Source organism: Schistocerca serialis, chromosome 6 (assembly GCF_023864345.2).
Source record: "Schistocerca serialis cubense isolate TAMUIC-IGC-003099 chromosome 6, iqSchSeri2.2, whole genome shotgun sequence".
NCBI lineage: Eukaryota > Metazoa > Arthropoda > Insecta > Orthoptera > Acrididae > Schistocerca > Schistocerca serialis.
The window spans coordinates 363,243,465-363,264,985 of NC_064643.1; the positions used below are offsets into that span (position 1 = coordinate 363,243,465).

General features: G+C 46.1%; 1 protein-coding gene across 1 annotated transcript in view; it reads right to left on the reverse strand.

Annotated features, from left to right (window-relative positions):
• LOC126484873 (uncharacterized) overlaps positions 1 to 21,521 on the reverse strand; it is a 61,419-nt gene that overhangs the window by 32,378 nt on the left and 7,520 nt on the right. Inside the window, exon 2 of the mRNA XM_050108468.1 lies at positions 11,063 to 11,284. Coding sequence (XP_049964425.1) covers positions 11,063 to 11,284 — 222 coding nt within the window. The remainder of the gene's footprint in view (positions 1 to 11,062; positions 11,285 to 21,521) is intronic.

Sequence of the window (21,521 nt, forward strand, 5' to 3'; positions counted from 1 at the left end):
TTATATTATTTAAGAATACTAATAAGGTGAAAGGGTATTTTTTGTTTCGATATTACAAACTACGCAAAACTTTCACAGATAACCTCATTGTCATGTCTATGGTTCAAATGGCTCTGAGCACTATGGGACTTAACTTCTGAGCTCATCAGTCCCCTAGAACTTAGAACTACTTAAACCTAACTAACCTAAGAACGTCACATACATCCATGCCCGAGGCAGGATTCGAACCTGTCATGTTTATGTAGTCATGCTTACTGTTGGTTGATGGCTCAGCAGCGCGTTGATTCTTGCCGCGATGTATGAGCATTTAGGTCCCAAGAAACGCGTTTTTTTACTTCGCAGCGACAGACGCTATTGATGGGATGAGAAGGATCGCCTAGTATACTTAATGCGTATGCCTGCTGGCTTCATTCAACCTGTTGAAGAGGCTCTTGCGGTTGGCATTAAGGGTAGAGGATAGTGCGGTAAGCAGGCAATGGCGCACGTTAGAACAAACGATAACTGTCGTCTGGGCGCTGTCCTCATACTTAAATCATTCCAGCGAATGGCAGAGAAGTTTTGAAAACTACCTTTCAACGAAGCTCACGTTGTCCCGGAAACCGATCTTAGCTGTGGTTACCGATAAATCCCGTTTCTACTTGTGAGTATTCAGCGCCACCATTCAATCTAAAATTCTTGATGTTCGTAAGCTCAGAGATACTAAATTGGTTTTCGGAACGGCGTGACAAAAGTCCTATCACCTGATATCGTATTTATTTCATTACTTAACGTCAAATGAAACTAAGACTCTACCTACATTCACTCTCGGAATCAAAGTCTTGCTATACCCGAACCAATGATTTAGTAGCCATTGTGAATGTTGTAACGTTATTCGAATCAAGCTTCTATGACCCCTGTTATTCATACCTTAAGACTGCTATGATTCTAGATAAGATAAATTCTTATGGTCTCAGTTCTGGAACGTTACGTTGTGGATTTCGACTACAGTGCCGAAGATTATTTTCATGTCTTGTACTATTTCTGTTTGAAGTCGCTGCCTTATTAAAAGCCTTCCTTTAAAATCTGATTTGTTTTCTCCATTGTAATATCTAGTACTAAACAACTTTCTGATGAGCTGTCTGTACGACACGTTGGCGCTTTCATTTGCGAAATGAAATGAACGATGGATGTTACATACTATTTCTGTTTGAAGTCGCTGCCTTATTAAAAGCCTTCCTTTAAAATCTGAGTTGTTTTCTCCATTGTAATATCTAGTACTAAACAACTTTCTGACGGGCTGTGTGTACGACACGTTGGCGCTTTCATTTGCGAAATGAAATGAACGATGGATGTTACAGTTCATATGCCGCTCAGTTGACAGCTGGCTCCTATGCAGTGACCAATTTAAATCCACCATCCTTGTTAAAGCAGAAATGCAGTCCACCAGCTTTCGGTGGTCCCTCTAATATTTTAGCCGTCGAAATATTGCTGTCTGGCTAGGATTTCCCTGTTACTGACGTCTATATGCTGTACGCTCTCTTCTTTGTGTTGCATCCCAGCTAATTTTGGGGAGTGCTCCAAACGCGCATGCGTATATGTTCGTTTGCTCCTTCCTCTATTACTCCATCGATCTATTTCACAGAGGCATATGTGGAAGAGAAATTAGTGAAGCTTAAAAAGCCTTTTTTTCTCGTTTTCTTCTTTAGTATCGACTCTCTGGAGTTCACTACGACACCTTTCTAATATAATGAGTGAGAAAGCTATCAACCGATTGTTGTTCAAGTCGCCATCGGAAAGTTTAATATTTTCAGGGAAAAGGCTGTAAGATTATTTCTCTGGCGTACTGCTGGGTGAAACAGCCTAACGAAATTCGATGCTATGAAAACAGTTGCTCATTTCTGCTCAAGATTTCACAATATATACGGAAGAACAAATTATGTTCACTGTGTATACTTCCTATGCTTCTGATTCTAATGCACGAAGAAACTGGTTAAGACTTGTTAAAAAGTGATAGTAAATATTTCATTGTATTCTGAATACAAAAGACAGTTAACCTTCTCTTGTATCGGAACAGTATTCTGCTTTTATTTGACACTAGTTAAGCGGCACTACTCTAAAATGATGACATCAGGATCAAGCTGCTGTCGGTCCTAGAAAGGGGCAATATAACATTCTACATCTACATCTACACCCATACTCCGCAAGCCACCTGACGGTGTGTGGCGGAGGGTACCTTGAGTACCACTATCGGTTCTCCCATCTATTCCAGTCTCGTATTGTTTGTGGAAAGAAAGATTGTCCGTATGCTTCTGTGTGGGCTCTAATCTCTCTGATTTTTCCTCATGGTCTCTTCGCGAGATATACGTAGGAAGGAGCAATATACTGCTTGACTCTTCGGTGAAGGTATGTTCTAGAAACTTTAACAAAAGCCCGTACCTTGCTACTGAGCGTCTTTCCTGCAGAGTCTTCCACTGGAGTTTATCTATCATCTCCGTAACGCTTTCGCGATTACTAAATGATCCTATAACGAAGGGCGCTGCTCTCCGTTGGGTCTACTCTATCTCTTCTATCAACCCTATCTGGTACGGATCCCACACTGCTGAGCAGTCTTCAAGCAATGGGCGAACAAGCGTACCGTAACCTACTTCCTTTGTTTTCGGATTGCATTTCCTTAGGATTCTTCCAATGAATCTCAGTCTGGCATCTGCTTTACCGACGATCAACTTTATATGATTATTCCATTTTAAATCACTCCTAATGCATACTCCCAGATAATTTATGGAATTAACTGCTTCCAGTTGCTGACCTGCTATTTTGTAGCTAAATGATAAGCGATCTATCTTTCTATGTATTCACAGCACATTACACTTGTCTACATTGAGATTCAATTGCCATTCCCTGCACCATGCGTCAATTCGCTGCAGATCCTCCTGCATTTCAATACAATTTTCCATTGTTACAACCACTCGATACGCCACAGCATCATCTGCAAAAAGCCCCAGTGAACTTCCGATGTCATCCACAAGGTCATTTATGTACACTCCTGGAAATTGAAATAAGAACACCGTGAATTCATTGTCCCAGGAAGGGGAAACTTTATTGACACATTCCTGGGGTCAGATACATCACATGATCACACTGACAGAACCACAGGCACATAGACACAGGCAACAGAGCATGCACAATGTCGGCACTAGTACAGTGTATATCCACCTTTCGCAGCAATGCAGGCTGCTATTCTCCCATGGAGACGTTCGTAGAGATGCTGGATGTAGTCCTGTGGAACGGCTTGCCATGCCATTTCCACCTGGCGCCTCAGTTGGACCAGCGTTCGTGCTGGACGTGCAGACCGCGTAAGACGACGCTTCATCCAGTCCCAAACATGCTCAATGGGGGAAAGATCCGGAGATCTTGCTAGCCAGGGTAGTTGACTTACACCTTCTAGAGCACGTTGGGTGGCACGGGAGACATGCGGGCGTGCATTGTCCTGTTGGAACAGCAAGTTCCCTTGCCGGTCTAGGAATGGTAGAACGATGGGTTCGATGACGGTTTGGATGTACCGTGCACTATTCAGTGTCCCCTCGACGATCACCAGTGGTGTACGGCCAGTGTAGGAGATCGCTCCCCACACCATGATGCCGGGTGTTGGCCCTGTGTGCCTCGGTCGTATGCAGTCCTGATTGTGGCGCTCACCTGCACGGCGCCAAACACGCATACGACCATCATTGGCACCAAGGCAGAAGCGACTCTCATCGCTGAAGACGACACGTCTCCATTCGTCCCTCCATTCACGCCTGTCGCGACACCACTGGAGGCGGGCTGCACGATGTTGGGGCGTGAGCGGAAGACGGCCTAACGGTGTGCGAGACCGTAGCCCAGCTTCATGGAGACGGTTGCGAATGGTCCTCGCCGATACCCCAGGAGCAACAGTGTCGCTAATTTGCTGGGAAGTGGCGGTGCGGTCCCCTACGGCACTGCGTAGGATCCTACGGTCTTGGCGTGCATCCGTGCGTCGCTGCGGTCCGGTCCCAGGTCGACGGGCACGTGCACCTTCCGCCGACCACTGGCGACAACATCGATGTACTGTGGAGACCTCACGCCCCACGTGTTGTGCAATTCGGCGGTACGTCCACCTGGCCTCCCGCATGCCCACTATACGCCCTCGCTCAAAGTCCGTCAACTGCACATACGGTTCACGTCCACGCTGTCGCGGCATGCTACCAGTGTTAAAGACTGCTATGGAGCTCCGTATGCCACGGCAAACTGGCTGACACTGACGGCGGCGGTGCACAAATGCTGCGCAGCTAGCGCCATTCGACGGCCAACACCGCGGTTCCTGGTGTGTCCGCTGTGCCGTGCGTGTGATCATTGCTTGTACAGCCCTCTCGCAGTGTCCGGAGCAAGTATGGTGGGTCTGACACACCGGTGTCAATGTGTTCTTTTTTCCATTTCCAGGAGTGTATATTGTGAATAGCAATGGTCCTATGACACTCCCCTGCGGCACACCCGAAATCACTCTTACTTCAGAAGACTTCTCTCCATTGAGAATGACAATTGGTCTGATAGTCCATATGCTCTTACTTTGTTCATTAAACGACTGTGTGGAACTGTATCGAACGCCTTGCGGAAGTCAGGAAACACGGCATCTACCTGTGAACCCGTGTCTATGGCCCTCTGAGTCTCGTGGACGAATAGCGCGAGCTGGGTTTCACACGACCGTCTTTTTCGAAACCCATGCTGATTCCTACAGAGTAGATTTCTAGTCTCCAGAAAAGTCATTATACTCGAACATAATACGTGTTCCAAAATTCTTCAACTGATCGACGTTAGAGATATAGGTCTATAGTTCTGCACATCTGTTCGACGTCCCTTCTTGAAAACGGGGATGACCTGTGCCCTATTCCAATACTTTGGAACGCTACACTCTTCTAGAGACCTATAGTACATTTTTGGGATAATACTAAAAAGGTATCGAATTTTATTATGATTCTGTTACAAGGGTGTTTCGTCTGGCCCTCCAACCTCGTGGACAGGTTTTGTCAGCGCGTACCGCCTCAAAGTTTCTTCTCCTCTGTTCCAAGACTGCTGAGTTTCATCGTTCTTGAGATCCGAGTTGCAGAACTTCTTGATGAGTGTGGTACAATCCATTCGTTCGACATAATTTGCCAAATGATATTTTCTATACTTCATCCTACTCTTCAGATTAAAAATTCCTGACTGCCGCCTGATGCCTGATGAGCGGGTGTGCTCTCTCAAGACATATTATGTAACAACCTCAGTACTTCAGTTTTTCACTTTCATTTTCTAGCTATGCTGAATACACAGTATTCTCATAAGCATATGAGAACAGGCACTACTTACGCTTTGTAAAATATTAATTTAGAATAAGTTTCCTTTAATTTATGTCTATGGTCCCAAACTTTTTGTTAACAGAATACCGCTTTCGGTCTATAATCACCATCATCAGATGATCTGATGGTGGTCATTGTAGGTTACCATATGTTACTGAAGTAAAAGACCGAAAAAGCAATAATTCGGCCTAATGATTGAAGGACTATATTTTATACTCAGCACTAAAATACACCTCTGGCCATTAAAATTGCTACACCAAGAAGAAATGCAGATGATAAACGGGTATGCATTGGACAAATATATTATACTAGAACTGACATGTGATTACATTTTCACGCAGTTTGGGGGCATAGATCCTGAGAAATCAGTACCCATAACAACCACCTCTGGCCGTAATAACGGTCTTGATACGCTTCGGCATTGAGTCAAATAGAGCTTGGATGGCGTGTACAGGTACAGCTACCCATGCAGCTTCAACAGGATACCACAGTTCATCAAGAGTAGTGACCGGCGTAGTGTGACGAGGCAGTTACTCGGCCACCATTGACCAGACGTTTTCAATTGGTGAGATATTTGTAGAATGTGCTGGCCAGGACAGCAGTCGAACATTTTCTGTATCCACAAAGACCCGTACAGGGACCTGCAACATGCGGTCGTGCATTATCCTGCTGAAATGTAGGTTTTCGCAGGGATCGAATGAAGGGCAGAGTCACGGGTCGTAACACATCTGAAATGTAACGTCCACTGTTCAGAGTGCCGTCAATGCGAACAAGAGGTGGCCGAGACGTTTAACCAATGGCGCCCCATAATACCATCACGCCGGGTGATAAGCCAGTATGGCGATGACGAATACACGCTTCCAATGTGCGTTCGCCACGATGTCACCAAACACGAATGCGACCATCATGATGCTGTAAACAGGACGTGAATTCATCCGAAAAAATTACGTTCTGGCATTCGTGGAGCCAGGTTCGTCGTTGAGTACACCATCGCAGGCGCACCTGCCTGTGACGCAATTCTGACGTTAGGGCTAATAATGGAAGCAAGGCTAAAGAAAAATCAAGACACCTTCATAGGATTTGTCGACCTGGAAAAAGCGTTCGACAATATAAAATGGTGCAAGCTGTTCGAGATTCTGAAAAAAGTAGGGGTAAGCTATAGGGAGAGACGGGTCATATACAATTTGTACAACAACCAAGAGGGAATAATAAGAGTGGACGATCAAGAACGAAGTGCTCGTATTAAAAAGGGTGTAAGACAAGGCTGTAGCCTTTCGCCCCTACTCTTCAATCTGTACCTCGAGGAAGCAATGATGGAAATAAAAGAAAGGTTCAGGAGTGGAATTAATATACAAGGTGAAAGGATATCAATGATACGATTCGCTGATGACATTGCTATCCTGAGTGAAAGTGAAGAAGAATTAAATGATCTGCTGAACGGAATGAACAGTCTAATGAGTACACAGTATGGTTTGAGAGTAAATCGGAGAAAGACGAAGGTAATGAGAAGTAGTAGAAATGAGAACAGCGAGAAACTTAACATCAGGATTGATGGTCACGAAGTCAATGAAGTTATGGAATTTTGCTACCTAGGCAGTAAAATAACCAATGACGGACGGAGCAAGGAGGACATCAAAAGCAGACTCGCTATGGCAAAAAAGGCATTTCTGGCCAAGAGAAGTCTACTAATATCAAATACCGACCTTAATTTGAGCCGGCCGCGGTGGTCTCGCGGTTCTAGGCGCGCAGTCCGGAACCGTGCGACTGCTACGGTCGCAGGTTCGATTCCTGCCTCGGGCACGGATGTGTGTGATGTCCTTAGGTTAGTTAGGTTTAAGTAGTTCTAAGTTCTAGGGGACTGATGACCACAGCAGTTGAGTCCCATAGTGCTCAGAGCCATTTGAACCATTTGAACCTTAATTTGAGGAAGAAATTTCTGAGGATGTACGTCTGGAGTACGGCATTTTATGGTAGTGAAACATGGACTTTGGGAAAACCGGAACAGAAGAGAATCGAAGCATTTGAGAGGTAGTGCTATAGACGAATGTTGAAAATTAGGTGGACTGATAAGGTAAGGAATGAGGAGGTTCTATGCAGAATCGGAGAGGAAAGGAATATGTGGAAAACACTGATAAGGAGAAGGGACAGGATGATAGGACGTCTGCTAAGACATGAGGGAATGACTTCCATGGTACTAGAGGGAGCTGTAGAGGGCAAAAACTGTAGAGGAAGACAGAGATTGGAATACGTCGAGCAAATAATTGAGGACGTAGGTTGCAAGTGCTACTCTGAGATGAATAGGTTAGCACAGGAAAAGAATTCGTGGCGGGCCGCATCAAAACAGTCAGTAGACTGATGACAAAAAAAAAAAAAGAACTGGTTAGCCTTCGGCCGCTGTACCGGGTCTAACCCCCCCCCCCCCCCCCCCACTACCCTGTCCGTCATGATGACCAACCGTATCCTGATAACCATAGTAAGACTAACCATTTTGCTTCCTACCTATGCAATACCTTTACTATCCCTAATGAGCCCCAGTTCGATTACACCCTCTGGCCTGATGTCCGTGATCGAACTGACACCTCAGCCTCCCCACTCGCACCTGGCTTCCAATACTTGGACAACATTACACACACTGAACTGAACACCCCCAATCGCCACTCAAGATATCTTAGCTATACTGCGCAAGTAACACAACACCGCTCCCAGTCACGACTGTGTTACCTACCTCACCTCCGTGAAGCTACCGCCTCCTTCCTCCTCACCCTGGTCAGCGGTATCGTCCACTGGCTTCTACCCCGATCTGTGGAAAACCTCCCGGATCCTGATGTTCCTGAAACCCGACAAACCGCCTTCTGCTGTTTCATCCTACCGCCCCGTCAGCCTTACCTCGGCCTTCAGCAAGGTCCTGGAATCCATCCTCAGCCGACGCATTTACCGTCACCTCCACCATCTCTGCCTACTTCCCTCTACCCATTGTGGCTTTTGGCCATCCTTCTCTGCCGATGACCTCCTTCATCTCACTCACCACCTCTCCGAACAATTAAATTCCCGTAGCCACGCCATCTTCCTCTCTCCCGACCTTGAGCGTGCCCAGACCGTGTATGACGTTCTGTTCTTCTCTTCAAGCTCCAAACCTTCGCTCTTCCTATTAACCACGTTCGTCTGATCGCCTCCTTCCTTTCTCACCGTCCTTCCTATGTCGCCATACGGATTCCTACACTTTCCAAACCTCCACCGGTGTGCCCCAAGGTTCCGTCCTCTTCCCTCTTCTCTACCTTCTATACTCGTATATTGTGGGCATGCCGCCGCCTTCACCCCCCATCCATCTTCTCCAGTACGCCAATGACACTGCCTTCCTTGCCCTCACCCCCACCCTGCAACGCTCCCAGCACCTTCTCCAATCCCATCCTGACCGGTTAATCACTTGATGTATCCAGTGGCTGCTCAGAGTCAATCCTTCCAAAACCCTGGTAATCATTGTAGGCAAAACCACCACTTCCTTCCGCCTCCTTGATTTTTATGTCACCATCTATGGTTTTCCAAATCACCTCACTCCCACCCTCAAGTACCATGGTGTCACCCTTGACCATCTCTGGACGATCCAAGCCAAGGCACGCTCCCGACTCCACCTCCTCAAACACCTCTCTGGCCGCACATGGGGTCTGGACCCCTCCACCATCCTCCACATTTATAAATCCCTCATCTGCCACACCCTCTGCTATGCCCATCCCGCACCTCTCATTTACCGTAAGTCCCTCAAAATTCTTGAACGCCACGCATTTCGCCTCGCTTATCCCAGTCGTTTTTCTTCTCCTCTCCTCCTCTCCCCTTCTTTCCCCTCGTCTGTCCAGGTGCCCCCCCCCCCCCCCCCCGCCATCAGCCCTTGGCTGTGAGTGTTCAGTGTTGTGCATTTACGAAGTGTTGCAAACGGAAATCATACTGTCGCTGGGTGTGATTTATATGTCTCTTGCGGACAGAAACCAGTCTGTAGCCGTGTTTTATAATTGTCTGTCTTCTATTTTACCTGTCTGCTTCCTGTGTATTTTATTAGTATCGCCAACCCTTTGTTTTGTGTTTTAACTTTTCACAATTTCGCAGTTTTACAATTTAAGTTTCTGTTTTATCGTTTTATTGTTTCTTATCTTCTTATGTTTTAAAAATTCTGTAGGCTGAAGAGCAGCGCACTAAGCTGCTGCCAGCCCGCCCACTTCGAGGGGGAATCGAAATTCAATGCAGTGACCGAAACGTCAGTAGTTTTATATATATTGGCAGTGCGGTCACAAACCCAGAAAGATTTTATTGAGTATACATACATTGTCCCAAAATGTAAACCAAATAGCATCACCAAGTAAATATTAACAATATACTGTAATATTACAAGCATCTGAGGAAGACAGGACTACTGAAGTTGAAGATGTCAACTTTTCGTTGGTTATTCAATCTTTTGTCATGGTCACCTCCCTTTGGCAATTCTCTCCAGGAGATCTGAATGGGGGACTATTCCGGATTCTTTTGAAAATGGCGAGACCTTGTTGACACTTTTCCAATTAGCGGCCACATGTCCTATGGATACATGTTACGCATCTTTAATGCAATGGTCTCCATTACCTTTTTCATCCTCACGCCCTTCATCGTTGCTGATTCTTCCACCATTAGGGGCAGTTTCCTACGCCAAGGACCTCTATCCAGTTCTCCACAGTCTTTGTGAAGGCCGTTGACAGAATGAGGATGACTTCTTATGCCGGAAGTCTTCGTCCGCCAGAGCTGACTATTAATCAAAATTTATGAGATGGCGGGTTTCGAACCTGCGACCGAGAACCTTTTGATTAGCAACGAAGTCCCTCCCCCTCTTTTTTTGTTTTCTTCTCATTTTGTTCGTTGTTGTTCGTTCTATCTGCTCAGGGCAGACGTCCCACGACGCTTGTTCAAGTTCATCGTTTATCCATTAACTCAGTTTTTTTTTATTGCACAATGCCGTTAATCGTCTGACCGAACATGCTGAGCTACCGTTCTGGCACCCCTAGACCACTTGTGATGTTACACGATGCCATGGAACATGTTTTTCTTTAGTAAACATATGGAAAAGGTGAATCTCCACAAAAAGGAAAAATTAAAGAAATCCCACGGCTTTATCTAAATATGTCGCTGATTCAAATAGCTGAGAGTCGAGACAACTTACTCAAATAACATAAGAGTCTCAGCCTGATCATGCGATCTTGAGAACGATATTTAATGTTACCGAGTGGTTATGATTGACACAGGAGGAATATTGGTTCCGATTTTTACCACCAGGTAAAAATGTTGCTCTTTGAATGCAAGAAAAAACATATAGAAATGTTTATGTATTTAATGGACTAGGAACGGGACACAGGCAGAAAGTCAAACAAGTGAGAGAGGCATAGTTTGGATTTTATTGTTAACGATTACTTACACAATTTGTTCAACATCAGCACCAGGGTCGTCGACGCGATTCTGTACAGCGCCAGATTTGCACCTGGTGACCAAAATTGGAACTAACTTTCTTCCAGTGTAAAGAAGCTCCTCATTAAAGCATTTGCATACCTGCCAAGTTTCGCAGCCGTACGATAAGTACAGTCCACAATTGACATCTGTGAGTGTCTGCACTTTAATTATAACCACCCGATGTCAGAAAATTAACCCCATCGTACATACAAGGGTACATTTGCACAAAGCAAGTTGCTGACCCTACCGAACAGGAGACTGGAGCTAACCTCTGGGAAGAGCGTGTCTAGAGGTACTCCAGCGCGGCGTTCCAGCAAGATGGAGGCGGCGTGGAAGGCGGCGAGTGTGCGCAGCGTGAGGCGGCAGTGTTCCAGGTCCAGCGGCGCGCGGCTGTCCAGCACCCGGAACGCCTGGGCCGATAGGTCCTCGAGCAGCACCAGGTCGGGCCGCGTCAGTAGGCACCGCGGCGCCCACGCGGGCGAGTCTGCCGGCTGCGAGCAGGCAATAGCGTCACGGGCAATGAGCGTGGTGAATCATCACCGGTCACTTTGTTGCCAGCTAAGCACGAGCCCCTGAATGCAGAAGGAACGTGGTGTTTGCAATCTGAATGGCATACCTTGCAGTGCAGAGTGGCTGTTCTGAACAAACTGATATAATGTGTAATTCTCTTTTAGAAGACCTGATGTTTTTGTTGCTATTTGAGGCGTGGTAAAAATTGCTGTTTTGAAGAGCGCGCCGGAGCGCGTAGTGTGAAGCAGTCGCCCTCCGTTTCTGGCGGTGGCACCGCTGTGGCAATCGCAGCTTTGGTGTCTCCCTCTGGCGGGAAAGAGGAAAGGAAGCCTGTTCACGTGCACTAAAGGGGCGCTATGAGCTTGTCAGTAAGCAGTCTGGGTAAGTCTCTCGTCTCCAGCTTGCTAGTCTGTCTCTCGTCCGCAGTTGTGAGGCAGTTAGTGTCTGTCTGTCGTCCGGAGTGCTAGTATGTCCTTCGTTCGGATCAACCTTTAAAGCCGGCAAAATGAGAGTCTTTCCACACTGCCAGTAAGAGAACTCAGCGTGTGGTCGCCCGGTCGGGGCTTAGTTCCCGCATCTGAGTCTGCGCTTTAGGCCGCCAGTCTGCTCGAGTTTACTCAGGCAATGGTCATTGGCAGTTGGATCGATCGGTTGGTCGGTCACGCACTGAGACACTAGATGATTTGTCTGCCTTGAGCGTCGGCGCATGTGAGGTCGCCTCGTTAGTCCAGTGGGCCGCGCCGTATAGTGAGGGTTAGTGGCTTCGCGGTCGACACGAGAGCAACGGGCTGCCCGGGGCGAGCTGCGACGCCGTGAGACGGCAGATCGGCGCGCCTTCCTGCGTCCATGAAGCCGCTCGCAGCGGACGGTTCGGGAGAGCGATTTGGGGGTCCTGCGCCAAGTCTTCTCGAGAGATCTCAGTTTTTTTTTTTGGTCATCAGTCTACTGACTGGTTTGATGCGGCCCGCCACGAATTGCTTTCCTGTGCTAACATCTTCATCTCACAGTAGCACTTGCAGCCTACGTCCTCAATTATTTGCTTGACGTATTCCAATCTCTGTCTCCCTGTACAGTTTTTGCCCTCTACAGCACCCTCTAGTGCCATGGAAGTCATTCCCTCATGTCTTAGCAGATGTCCTATCATCCTGTCCCTTCTCCTTATCAGTGTTTTCCACATATTCCTTTCCTCTCCGATTCTGCGTAGAACCTCCTCATTCCTTACCTTATCAGTCCACCTAATTTTCAATATTCGTCTATAGCACCACATCTCAAATGCTTCGATTCTCTTCTGTTCCGGTTTTTCCACAGTCCATGTTTCACTACCATACAATGCTGTACTCCAGACGTACATCCTCAGAAATTTCTTCCTCAAATTAAGGCCGGTATTTGATATTAGTAGACTTCTCTTGGCCAGAAATGCCTTTTTTGGCATAGCGAGTCTGCTTTTGATGTCCTCCTTGCTCCGTCCGTCATTGGTTATTTTACTGCTTAGGTAACAGAATTCCTTAACTTCATTGACTTCGTGACCATCAATCCTGATGTTAAGTTTCTCGCTGTTCTCATTTCTACTACTTCTCATTACCTTCGTCTTTCTCCGATTTACTCTCAAACCATACTGTGCACTCATTAGACTGTTCATTCCGTTCAGCAGATCATTTAATTCTTCTTCACTTTCACTCAGGATAGCAACGTCATCAGCGAATCGTATCATTGATATCCTTTCACTCTGTATTTTAATTCCACTCCTGAACATTTCTTTTATTTCCATCATTGCTTCCTCGATGTACAGATTGAAGAGTAAGGGCGAAAGGTTCAAAAATGGCTCTGAGCACTATGGGACTCAACTGCTGTGGTCATAAGTCCCCTAGGATTCGAACCTGCGACCGTAGCGGCCTCGCGTTCCTGACTATAGCGCCTAGAACCGCTCGGCCACTTCGGCCGGCGGAATTTGATTATGATTTCATCAGTTACTCCCTGGCAACTACTTCCACGCTTACATAGTGTGATTAAATGTGTTAATCTTGCCGGCCGGTGTGGCCGAGCGCTTCTAGGCGCTTCAGTCGGGAACCGCGCGACCGCTACGGTCGCCGGTTCGAATCCTGCCTTGGGCATGGATGTGTGTGATGTCCTTAGGTTAGTTAGGTTTAAGTAGTTCTAAGTTCTACGGGACTGATGACCTCAGATGTTACGTTCTATAGTGGTCAGAGCCATTTGAACCATTTTGTTAATGTTCTTGATGAATCGCTAGTAAGTAAAATAAGTTCTTAAGAATATGCTTCGAAAATAATTCACGGTTCACTATTATTGTTTTGTTATCATTGCCCACACCGAAGAGTGGCTCATAGTTATTCTCCGCGCTAGTTTCCCCTCTGTAAGCCCCTTCAGTTCTCCTCATTTACTGGACATTCTCTCTGTATTCAAAGCTTTGTCTCTCCCTACAGCTTTTATTTCCACACTTCCACCCATTACCAAATGATGATACAGTAAGATGTGTCCCATCAACCGATACCTTCTTTTAGTCACGTCTTCCATTTTGTCTCCAATTTCTTCTTCTATCATGTCATCAGACATTTGCTCCGTTTGGTTAGGCGTTCAGTGTCCCTTTTCCAGCTAACCACTCTCTTTGCTTAGGTGTGAAATTGCTCTTGCTTTCTCAATGTTAACTTTACTATATGATGAATCAGGCTTTTACGTTAATTAAGATGACAAGTTGAGGCACAGCAAAAATAATTAATCGCTATAGTACGATGCAGAGTCATTTGTACCAGGGCTACTCGCTGATTAAGGTCAGAACGATGGCAAAAAGGAAACCACAGTGAATGTCCGATGAAGCTTTCATCAGATGTTTTGGGCAGTGTCTCTGTATGTCCGTCAGTCGCGTCACGTCGCCCTTTAATGAGCACATAAAGACGCGTAGTCTTCCGCCAAGTATGGATGCCTGCTGAGAGATTTCACCTGATTTCGTGCAGCCCAAATAACTTAACTGTTACGCATTTCTTTCTTCATGACAGTTTTCGCCCGCAAATTACAGCTGCAATGAAGTCGCATCTGCAGCGTTTCCGACGAGAAGTGTTCAGTTACCCATCACACCGTCCGGACTTGCCTTCGTCTTAGTTTCATCTCTGCTCACAAGAACCGCTGGCTACGAAGACAACGCCGTGAATACCAGATTAGATAAATGGTGGAGAGCACAGGCAGCTGCCTTCTATGATGATTCTACTGGAAAGTTAGGACAACGCTAAGACAGATGTCTAAGCCGGAGCGCAAATGTTTCGAAATGTTTTACTTTGCTCATAATGATAATTAAAGCGTGATCTGTGGTAGTACATTGGAGAAGATAAATTATTTCCGAAGATCGTTAATAATAAACTTTATTGGTAATAATTGTATCCGTCTTCAGACCTCGAAAGCGTTTACAGAGTGTGACTATGTACAAAACAATTGTAATATGGAGTATCAGGTACAATATAAATGAAAAAGCAGAAGAACAAGATATGGTGACAGACAGGTTATGGTACATGTCTTAAAATACCAGTACAAGAACCGTTTCTCGTGAACTGGTAAGAACGTAACAAACTAGAAGGCTGATGGAGCTGCACCTCTGGATTAAAACGGGTATAAAAAGAATTATTCGCCTTATGTCAATCACAATACAGTACATCATTGCAATCAGGGCGCTGCTAGACCAGCAGGCGGTGACGCGTAAAGAATAAGCATTGTCACTGGACCGACAGATGTCACTAGTGTAACGTGGGTTTCTTACTTGAAATTATTTATGTGATTACATTACAGTGTGCTAGCTAAAGCGAGGACGAACATAAATCTAAAAACATGTTTAAAAAATTATTGCCATTTAGTAATTAAGGCAGGCTCGACTCTGAAGAGTTATTCTTATAGCGTTAATTACGCAATGTACCTATGTAGAAATTAAATTTATATTTAGTAGAGTTACCGCAAACAAATAAACAATAGACTAATTAAACAGGATTTAACAATTTGCAAAAATCACAGACATATGGTCAACAACTCTAAAATAGTCGTACAAAAATTTAAAAATGTACAACTCTTAAAACAGAGGTGTGGAATTACAATCTGTCATTAAAGTAACACCGTAATCCGTTGCTAGATCCGAAATATCGACATTGTACTCAAATGATAACATAGTAGAACTTTTATTGTAAAAATGTAGAAATATAATTATCAGACGGGCTTATACAAAGTCATTTGCATACTCTAGACTTCTATCATGTCATTTAAGCAGCAGGTAAGCTGTAGTTTCGTCCAAAGTAACAACGATGTACGCAAATGGTAACATAGTAACAGTAAATTAAAACCATAAAAAAAATTGAAAAGTGCGAAGATGTAGTTCAGGGCTTACACATATCTATTGGGTAACTATCCATGCTGGAAGAAAACGTAAAGGAATTATACCCTGTAAGCGTAGGCTTCCGCGGCCGTTGTCTTCTTCAATAAAATTCTTCAGGGTATCAGACCGCATCGTCATAATTTAAAATGCGCCAACGTTTCGGCCAGCGTTGCAGCTAGCTTTTATCAGGGCCTATGATATGTTTCAAATTTCCGGGGTGATACGTTAACTGCTAAATGAACACACTTGGTTCCTAAAATAGCTGCGCGAGAAAACCGTGTCGTTACTTGATTGGCTGTAAAAGGAGGAGGAGGAGGGGTGAAAGTTATGCTTTATTGGTGTTTCCTTTATTATCTGTCATTGGCTGAAATAGCTGTTTTCTATTGGTCTTTATATTAATCCACCCCATTGGAGGAGACGGACGAATAGCGAACAGGTAATGGCTGTGACGTCACACTGTTTCCATGCTGCCCAGAAGCCGGCTGCGGCGTGCCATTGCTTTGTGTGCTCGCGACCACTACTGCGGCTCTCCGCGTGTCTGCATGGGCCGCCACGGCTCTGCCGCCACGGCTCTGCCGCCGCTCCGTAGCCCTCGGAAGCTTGTACCCGTCCTCTCTATTCATGTTGGCGGGTCTTTTGGCTATTTCTATCGCCTCTCTAATCTTTCTTTTGAAAGTGAGAGGCTGTTTCGCCAGGACGCGGGATTCTTGAAAGAATATTGGTTTCCCGCACTCGTCTCGGTGATCCGCCACTGCTGACTTAGTGTGTTGTTTCAGGCGGATATATCTTTCATGTTCCGAGAGCCTTGTGCTAATCGTACGTCCCGTCTCACCTATGTAGACTAATCCACAGGCACAACCAATTTCATACACACCAGCTGTGTGTAGTTTGTCAACTGCATCCTTGGTAGAACCGAGCATGTCTGATATTTTGTTTCTGCTTCGGAAAATTGGTTTGATGTCGGCTTTTCGTAGAATTTTGCCAATACGTTCGGTGACCCCTTGTACATATGGTAACACAGCAATGCTCTGTGCCTCCTTCTCCTCTTCCCTATTAGTCTTCTCCCTTGTCGACATGGTGCTGTCTATCATCTGCTTCCCATAGCCATTAGTTCCGAAGATGGACCTGAGGCGTTCAAGTTCTGTCTTCAGATGTTCTTCGTCGCTTATCCTGTACGCTCTCTTCGTTAGCGTGTGCAGGGCGGACTTCTTCTGCGTGGGGTGAAGGTGGGAGGAGGCGTGAAGGTACCTGTCCGTATTGGTTGGTTTCCTGTACACTTTGTGGCCAATTTTACCATCAGGTTTTCGATAAACTTCCACGTCGAGAAAAGGCAGCACCCCATTCTTCTCTGTTTCCATTGTAAACTGAATTTTCCTATGCTGTTGGTTAAGGTGCTTGTGGAAGTTCTGTAACTCCTCTTCTCCGTGGGGCCAGATGACGAAAGTATCATCGACATAGCGTAGCCAACAATTTGGACGTAATGGTGCGGACTGGAGGGCTGTTTCCTCAAATGCCTCCATGAAAATTTCCGCTGCGATAGGCGATAGGGGTGAGTCCATAGCTACACCATCAGTTTGTTCATAAAATTGACCTCTCCACTTGAAATAGGTGGTCGTCAGACAGTGGCGCACAAGCTCACATATATCAGGTGCCACGCGTTCTTCTAGGATGTTCACAGTATCTGACACTGGGACATTCGTGAATAGGGATTTGACGTCGAAACTAACCATCAGATCTTGGTCCGTAACACGCATATTCTTTAGGAGAGACACGAAGTGAGTGGAATCCTTAACGTAGGACTCGGTTTGATGCACTAGGTGTCGGAGCCTAGGTGCCAGTTCTTTCGCTAGGTAGTAGGTCGGCGAATTTATACTGTTTACTATGGGCCTTAAGGGGAAGTCGGTTTTGTGTACCTTCGGTACACCATATATCCTTGGTGCCTGTGTCACTTGCGGGATGAATCTTCTGGCCTTGTCGATGTTGATTCTAGAGTGCTTGAGCAATGCCTGCGTCGTTTTGATTACCTTGGCCGTCGGATCTCCCTGCAGTTTCTTGTAGATAGGTTCTGCGAGAATATCTTCCATTCGTTTGTTGTAATCAGTTGTGTCCAAGACTACAGTGGCGTTGCCCTTATCTGCCTGTACCACTACTAAGTGGGGGTTGTCCCTGAGTTCCTTCATGGCATGCTATTCCTCAGCGTTGATGTTTTGCTTCGGTGGCTTTGCTTTACTTAGAACTCTGACCGTTTCCTGCCGGATCATCTCCGCCTCGGCCTGTGGCAGATGTCGTACCGAAGCCTCTACGGATTCTATGATATCTTCTTTTGGAACTCGCTTAGGTGCGACTGCGAAATTCATCCCCTTGGCCAGAATTGCTGTGGTTGCTTCGCTCAAGGTGTGGCTGGAGAGGTTGACCACTGTCCGTCGCCTGTCCAGCGTCAATGTTTCGTCCGTGGCTTTCTGTTGTAGTTTGTCGTACTTTCTCATCTGGCGGTTAGTAATACTATTGCTGGTCCTTGATGCTTGCTGAATGATTAACCTGTCGACTTTATCCCAGTCTTCCATCTGACGTTTTCCGGCCAGAAATAGGTGCAGATCACACAAATTCCTGTTGTGAGCATCGAGACTTATGCGGATGTGGCGGATCCTTTCCCGTAGCAATGCTTTACTGGCTTTAACACAGATATTCCTCGCCTTGTTCGTTTTTATGTGAGACGTCAACCGCAAAGAATACGGCACAACACTCGTGTCTCTGCATCTCTTGCTTTTTTGAAGAGTCTTGGACACAACTGATTACAACAAACGAATGGAAGATATTCTCGCAGAACCTATCTACAAGAAACTTCAGGGAGATCCGACGGCCAAGGTAATCAAAACGACGCAGGCATTGCTCAAGCACTCTTGAATCAACTTCGACAAGTCCAGAAGATTCATCCCGCAAGTGACACAGGCACCAAGGATATATGGTGTACCGAAGGTACACAAAACCGACTTCCCCTTAAGGCCCATAGTAAACAGTATAAATTCGCCGACCTACTACCTAGCGAAAGAACTGGCACCTAGGCTCCGACACCTAGTGCATCAAACCGAGTCCTACGTTAAGGATTCCACTCACTTCGTGTCTCTCCTAAAGGAAATGCGTGTTACGGACCAAGATCTGATGGTTAGTTTCGACGTCAAATCCCTATTCACGAATGTCCCAGTGTCAGATACTGTGAACATCCTAGAAGAACGCGTGGCACCTGATATATGTGAGCTTGTGCGCCACTGTCTGACGACCACCTATTTCAAGTGGAGAGGTCAATTTTATGAACAAACTGATGGTGTAGCTATGGGCTCACCCCTATCGCCTATCGCAGCGGAAATTTTCATGGAGGCATTTGAGGAAACAGCCCTCCAGTCCGCACCATTACGTCCAAATTGTTGGCTTCGCTATGTCGATGATACTTTCGTCATCTGGCCCCACGGAGAAGAGGAGTTACAGAACTTCCACAAGCACCTTAACCAACAGCATAGGAAAATTCAGTTTACAATGGAAACAGAGAAGAATGGGGTGCTGCCTTTTCTCGACGTGGAAGTTTATCGAAAACCTGATGGTAAACTTGGCCACAAAGTGTACAGGAAACCAACCAATACGGACAGGTACCTTCACGCCTCCTCCCACCATCACACCACGCAGAAGAAGTCCGCCCTGCACACGCTAACGAAGAGAGCGTACAGGATAAGCGACGACGAACATCTGAAGACAGAACTTGAACGCCTCAGGTCCATCTTCGGAACTAATGGCTATGGGAAGCAGATGATAGACAGCACCATGTCGACAAGGGAGAAGACTAATAGGGAAGAGGAGAAGGAGGCACAGAGCATTGCTGTGTTACCATATGTACAAGGGGTCACCGAACGTATTGGCAAAATTCTACGAAAAGCCGACATCAAACCAATTTTCCGAAGCAGAAACAAAATATCAGACATGCTCGGTTCTACCAAGGATGCAGTTGACAAACTACACACAGCTGGTGTGTATGAAATTGGTTGTGCCTGTGGATTAGTCTACATAGGTGAGACGGGACGTCCGATTAGCACAAGGCTCTCGGAACATGAAAGATATATCCGCCTGAAACAACACACTAAGTCAGCAGTGGCGGAACACCGAGGCGAGAGCGGGAAACCAATATTCTTTCAAGAATCCCGCGTCCTGGCGAAACAGCCTCTCACTTTCAAAAGAAAGATTAGAGAGGCGATAGAAATAGCCAAAAGACCCGCCAACATGAATAGAGAGGACGGGTACAAGCTTCCGAGGGCTACGGAGCGGCGGCAGAGCCGTGGCGGCAGAGCCGTGGCGGCCCATGCAGACACGCGGAGAGCCGCAGTAGTGGTCGCGAGCACACAAAGCAATGGCACGCCGCAGCCGGCTTCTGGACAGCATGGAAACAGTGTGACGTCACAGCCATTACCTGTTCGCTATTCGTCCGTCTCCTCCAATGGGGTGGATTAATATAAAGACCAATAGAAAACAGCTATTTCAGCCAATGACAGATAATAAAGGAAACACCAATAAAGCATACCTTTCACCCCTCCTCCTCCTCCTTTTACAGCCAATCAAGTAACGACACGGTTTTCTTGCGCAGCTATTTAAGGAACCAAGTGTGTTCATTTAGCAGTTAACGTAAGGCCCTGATGAAGGCTAGCTGCAACGCTGGCCGAAACGTTGGCGCATTTTAAATTATGACGATGCGGTCTGATACCCTGAAGATTTTTATTGAAGAATTATACCCTTTTGGTTCACATGCTTTTATGTATATTTCTGAAAAAAATAGAAAATAAAAAGACGGCCTACGACTCTTCAATGTTTGTTTCAATGTGAATGCGCGAATACTGTCCGAACTCTTACGGGACGATGAAATTGCAGCATACGATAAGTTGAAAATTTGAGTCGCTGAGCGACCGTGTCCGGATGGCCGAGGCGGTTTAATGCAACTGCTCATGAGAAGCGGGAAATCCGGGTTCGTATCCCGGTCCGCGACAAACTCTCAACTTTCGTCATCGCATTAGGATAATGTTCTGCGCGGCCAGACATCACCATTTCCCATTCATCCTTTCGCTTTCCTTCATCTTCCTACATTTCATGTGTACTTATTATCCAGGCATGTGCGGTAATGTAATGGAGGAGGAGAATATTGTTTAACGTCCCATCGACAACGTGGCCATTAGAGACGGAGCACAAGCTTGGGCTATCAGAGGCTGGGGAAGGAAATCGGCAGTGTCCTTTCAAAGGAACCATCCCGGTATCTGCCTCAAACAAGTTAGGTAGATCGCGGAAAAACTAAATCAGGATGGCCTGACGCGCGAGTCCAGTGTGCTAACCACTGCACTACCTCGGTCGGTCGTACAGTGGCAAGATATCCGTACTATCCAGAGTGGTCAGAAACATTTTCAAATGCTTGTACCGATGTTGCAATGTGGGCTGTGCTGACAAACAACTGTTAAAAAAAATTTCGATAAGTTACGCTGATTTCTAGTTAATGATCATTGAAGTTAGCCAATCAGACCGATGAGCGCCCAAATTCAAGCGGCCCGCCAGGGACGTTGTCGGCAAACGTGTCCTTCGTTCGTTTTCCTAAAACAGAACGCGAAAGGTACACAAAAATTGAACTTGGGTCGGTAGTAAGGATCTAATGCAAGCCAAAGGCTGGCCAGTCTCACGCGCTACCATCTACTAGGTTATGTGAATATCTGACGCTAATCAGTTTCTTGTGTCTCTGCTTTTTTCGCGCCCAACGGCCTGATATTCTAACTTCAGTGCTAATTAAGTAGGAAACGGGGCATCGTAGCGAGTTTTCCTCTTAAAATTAT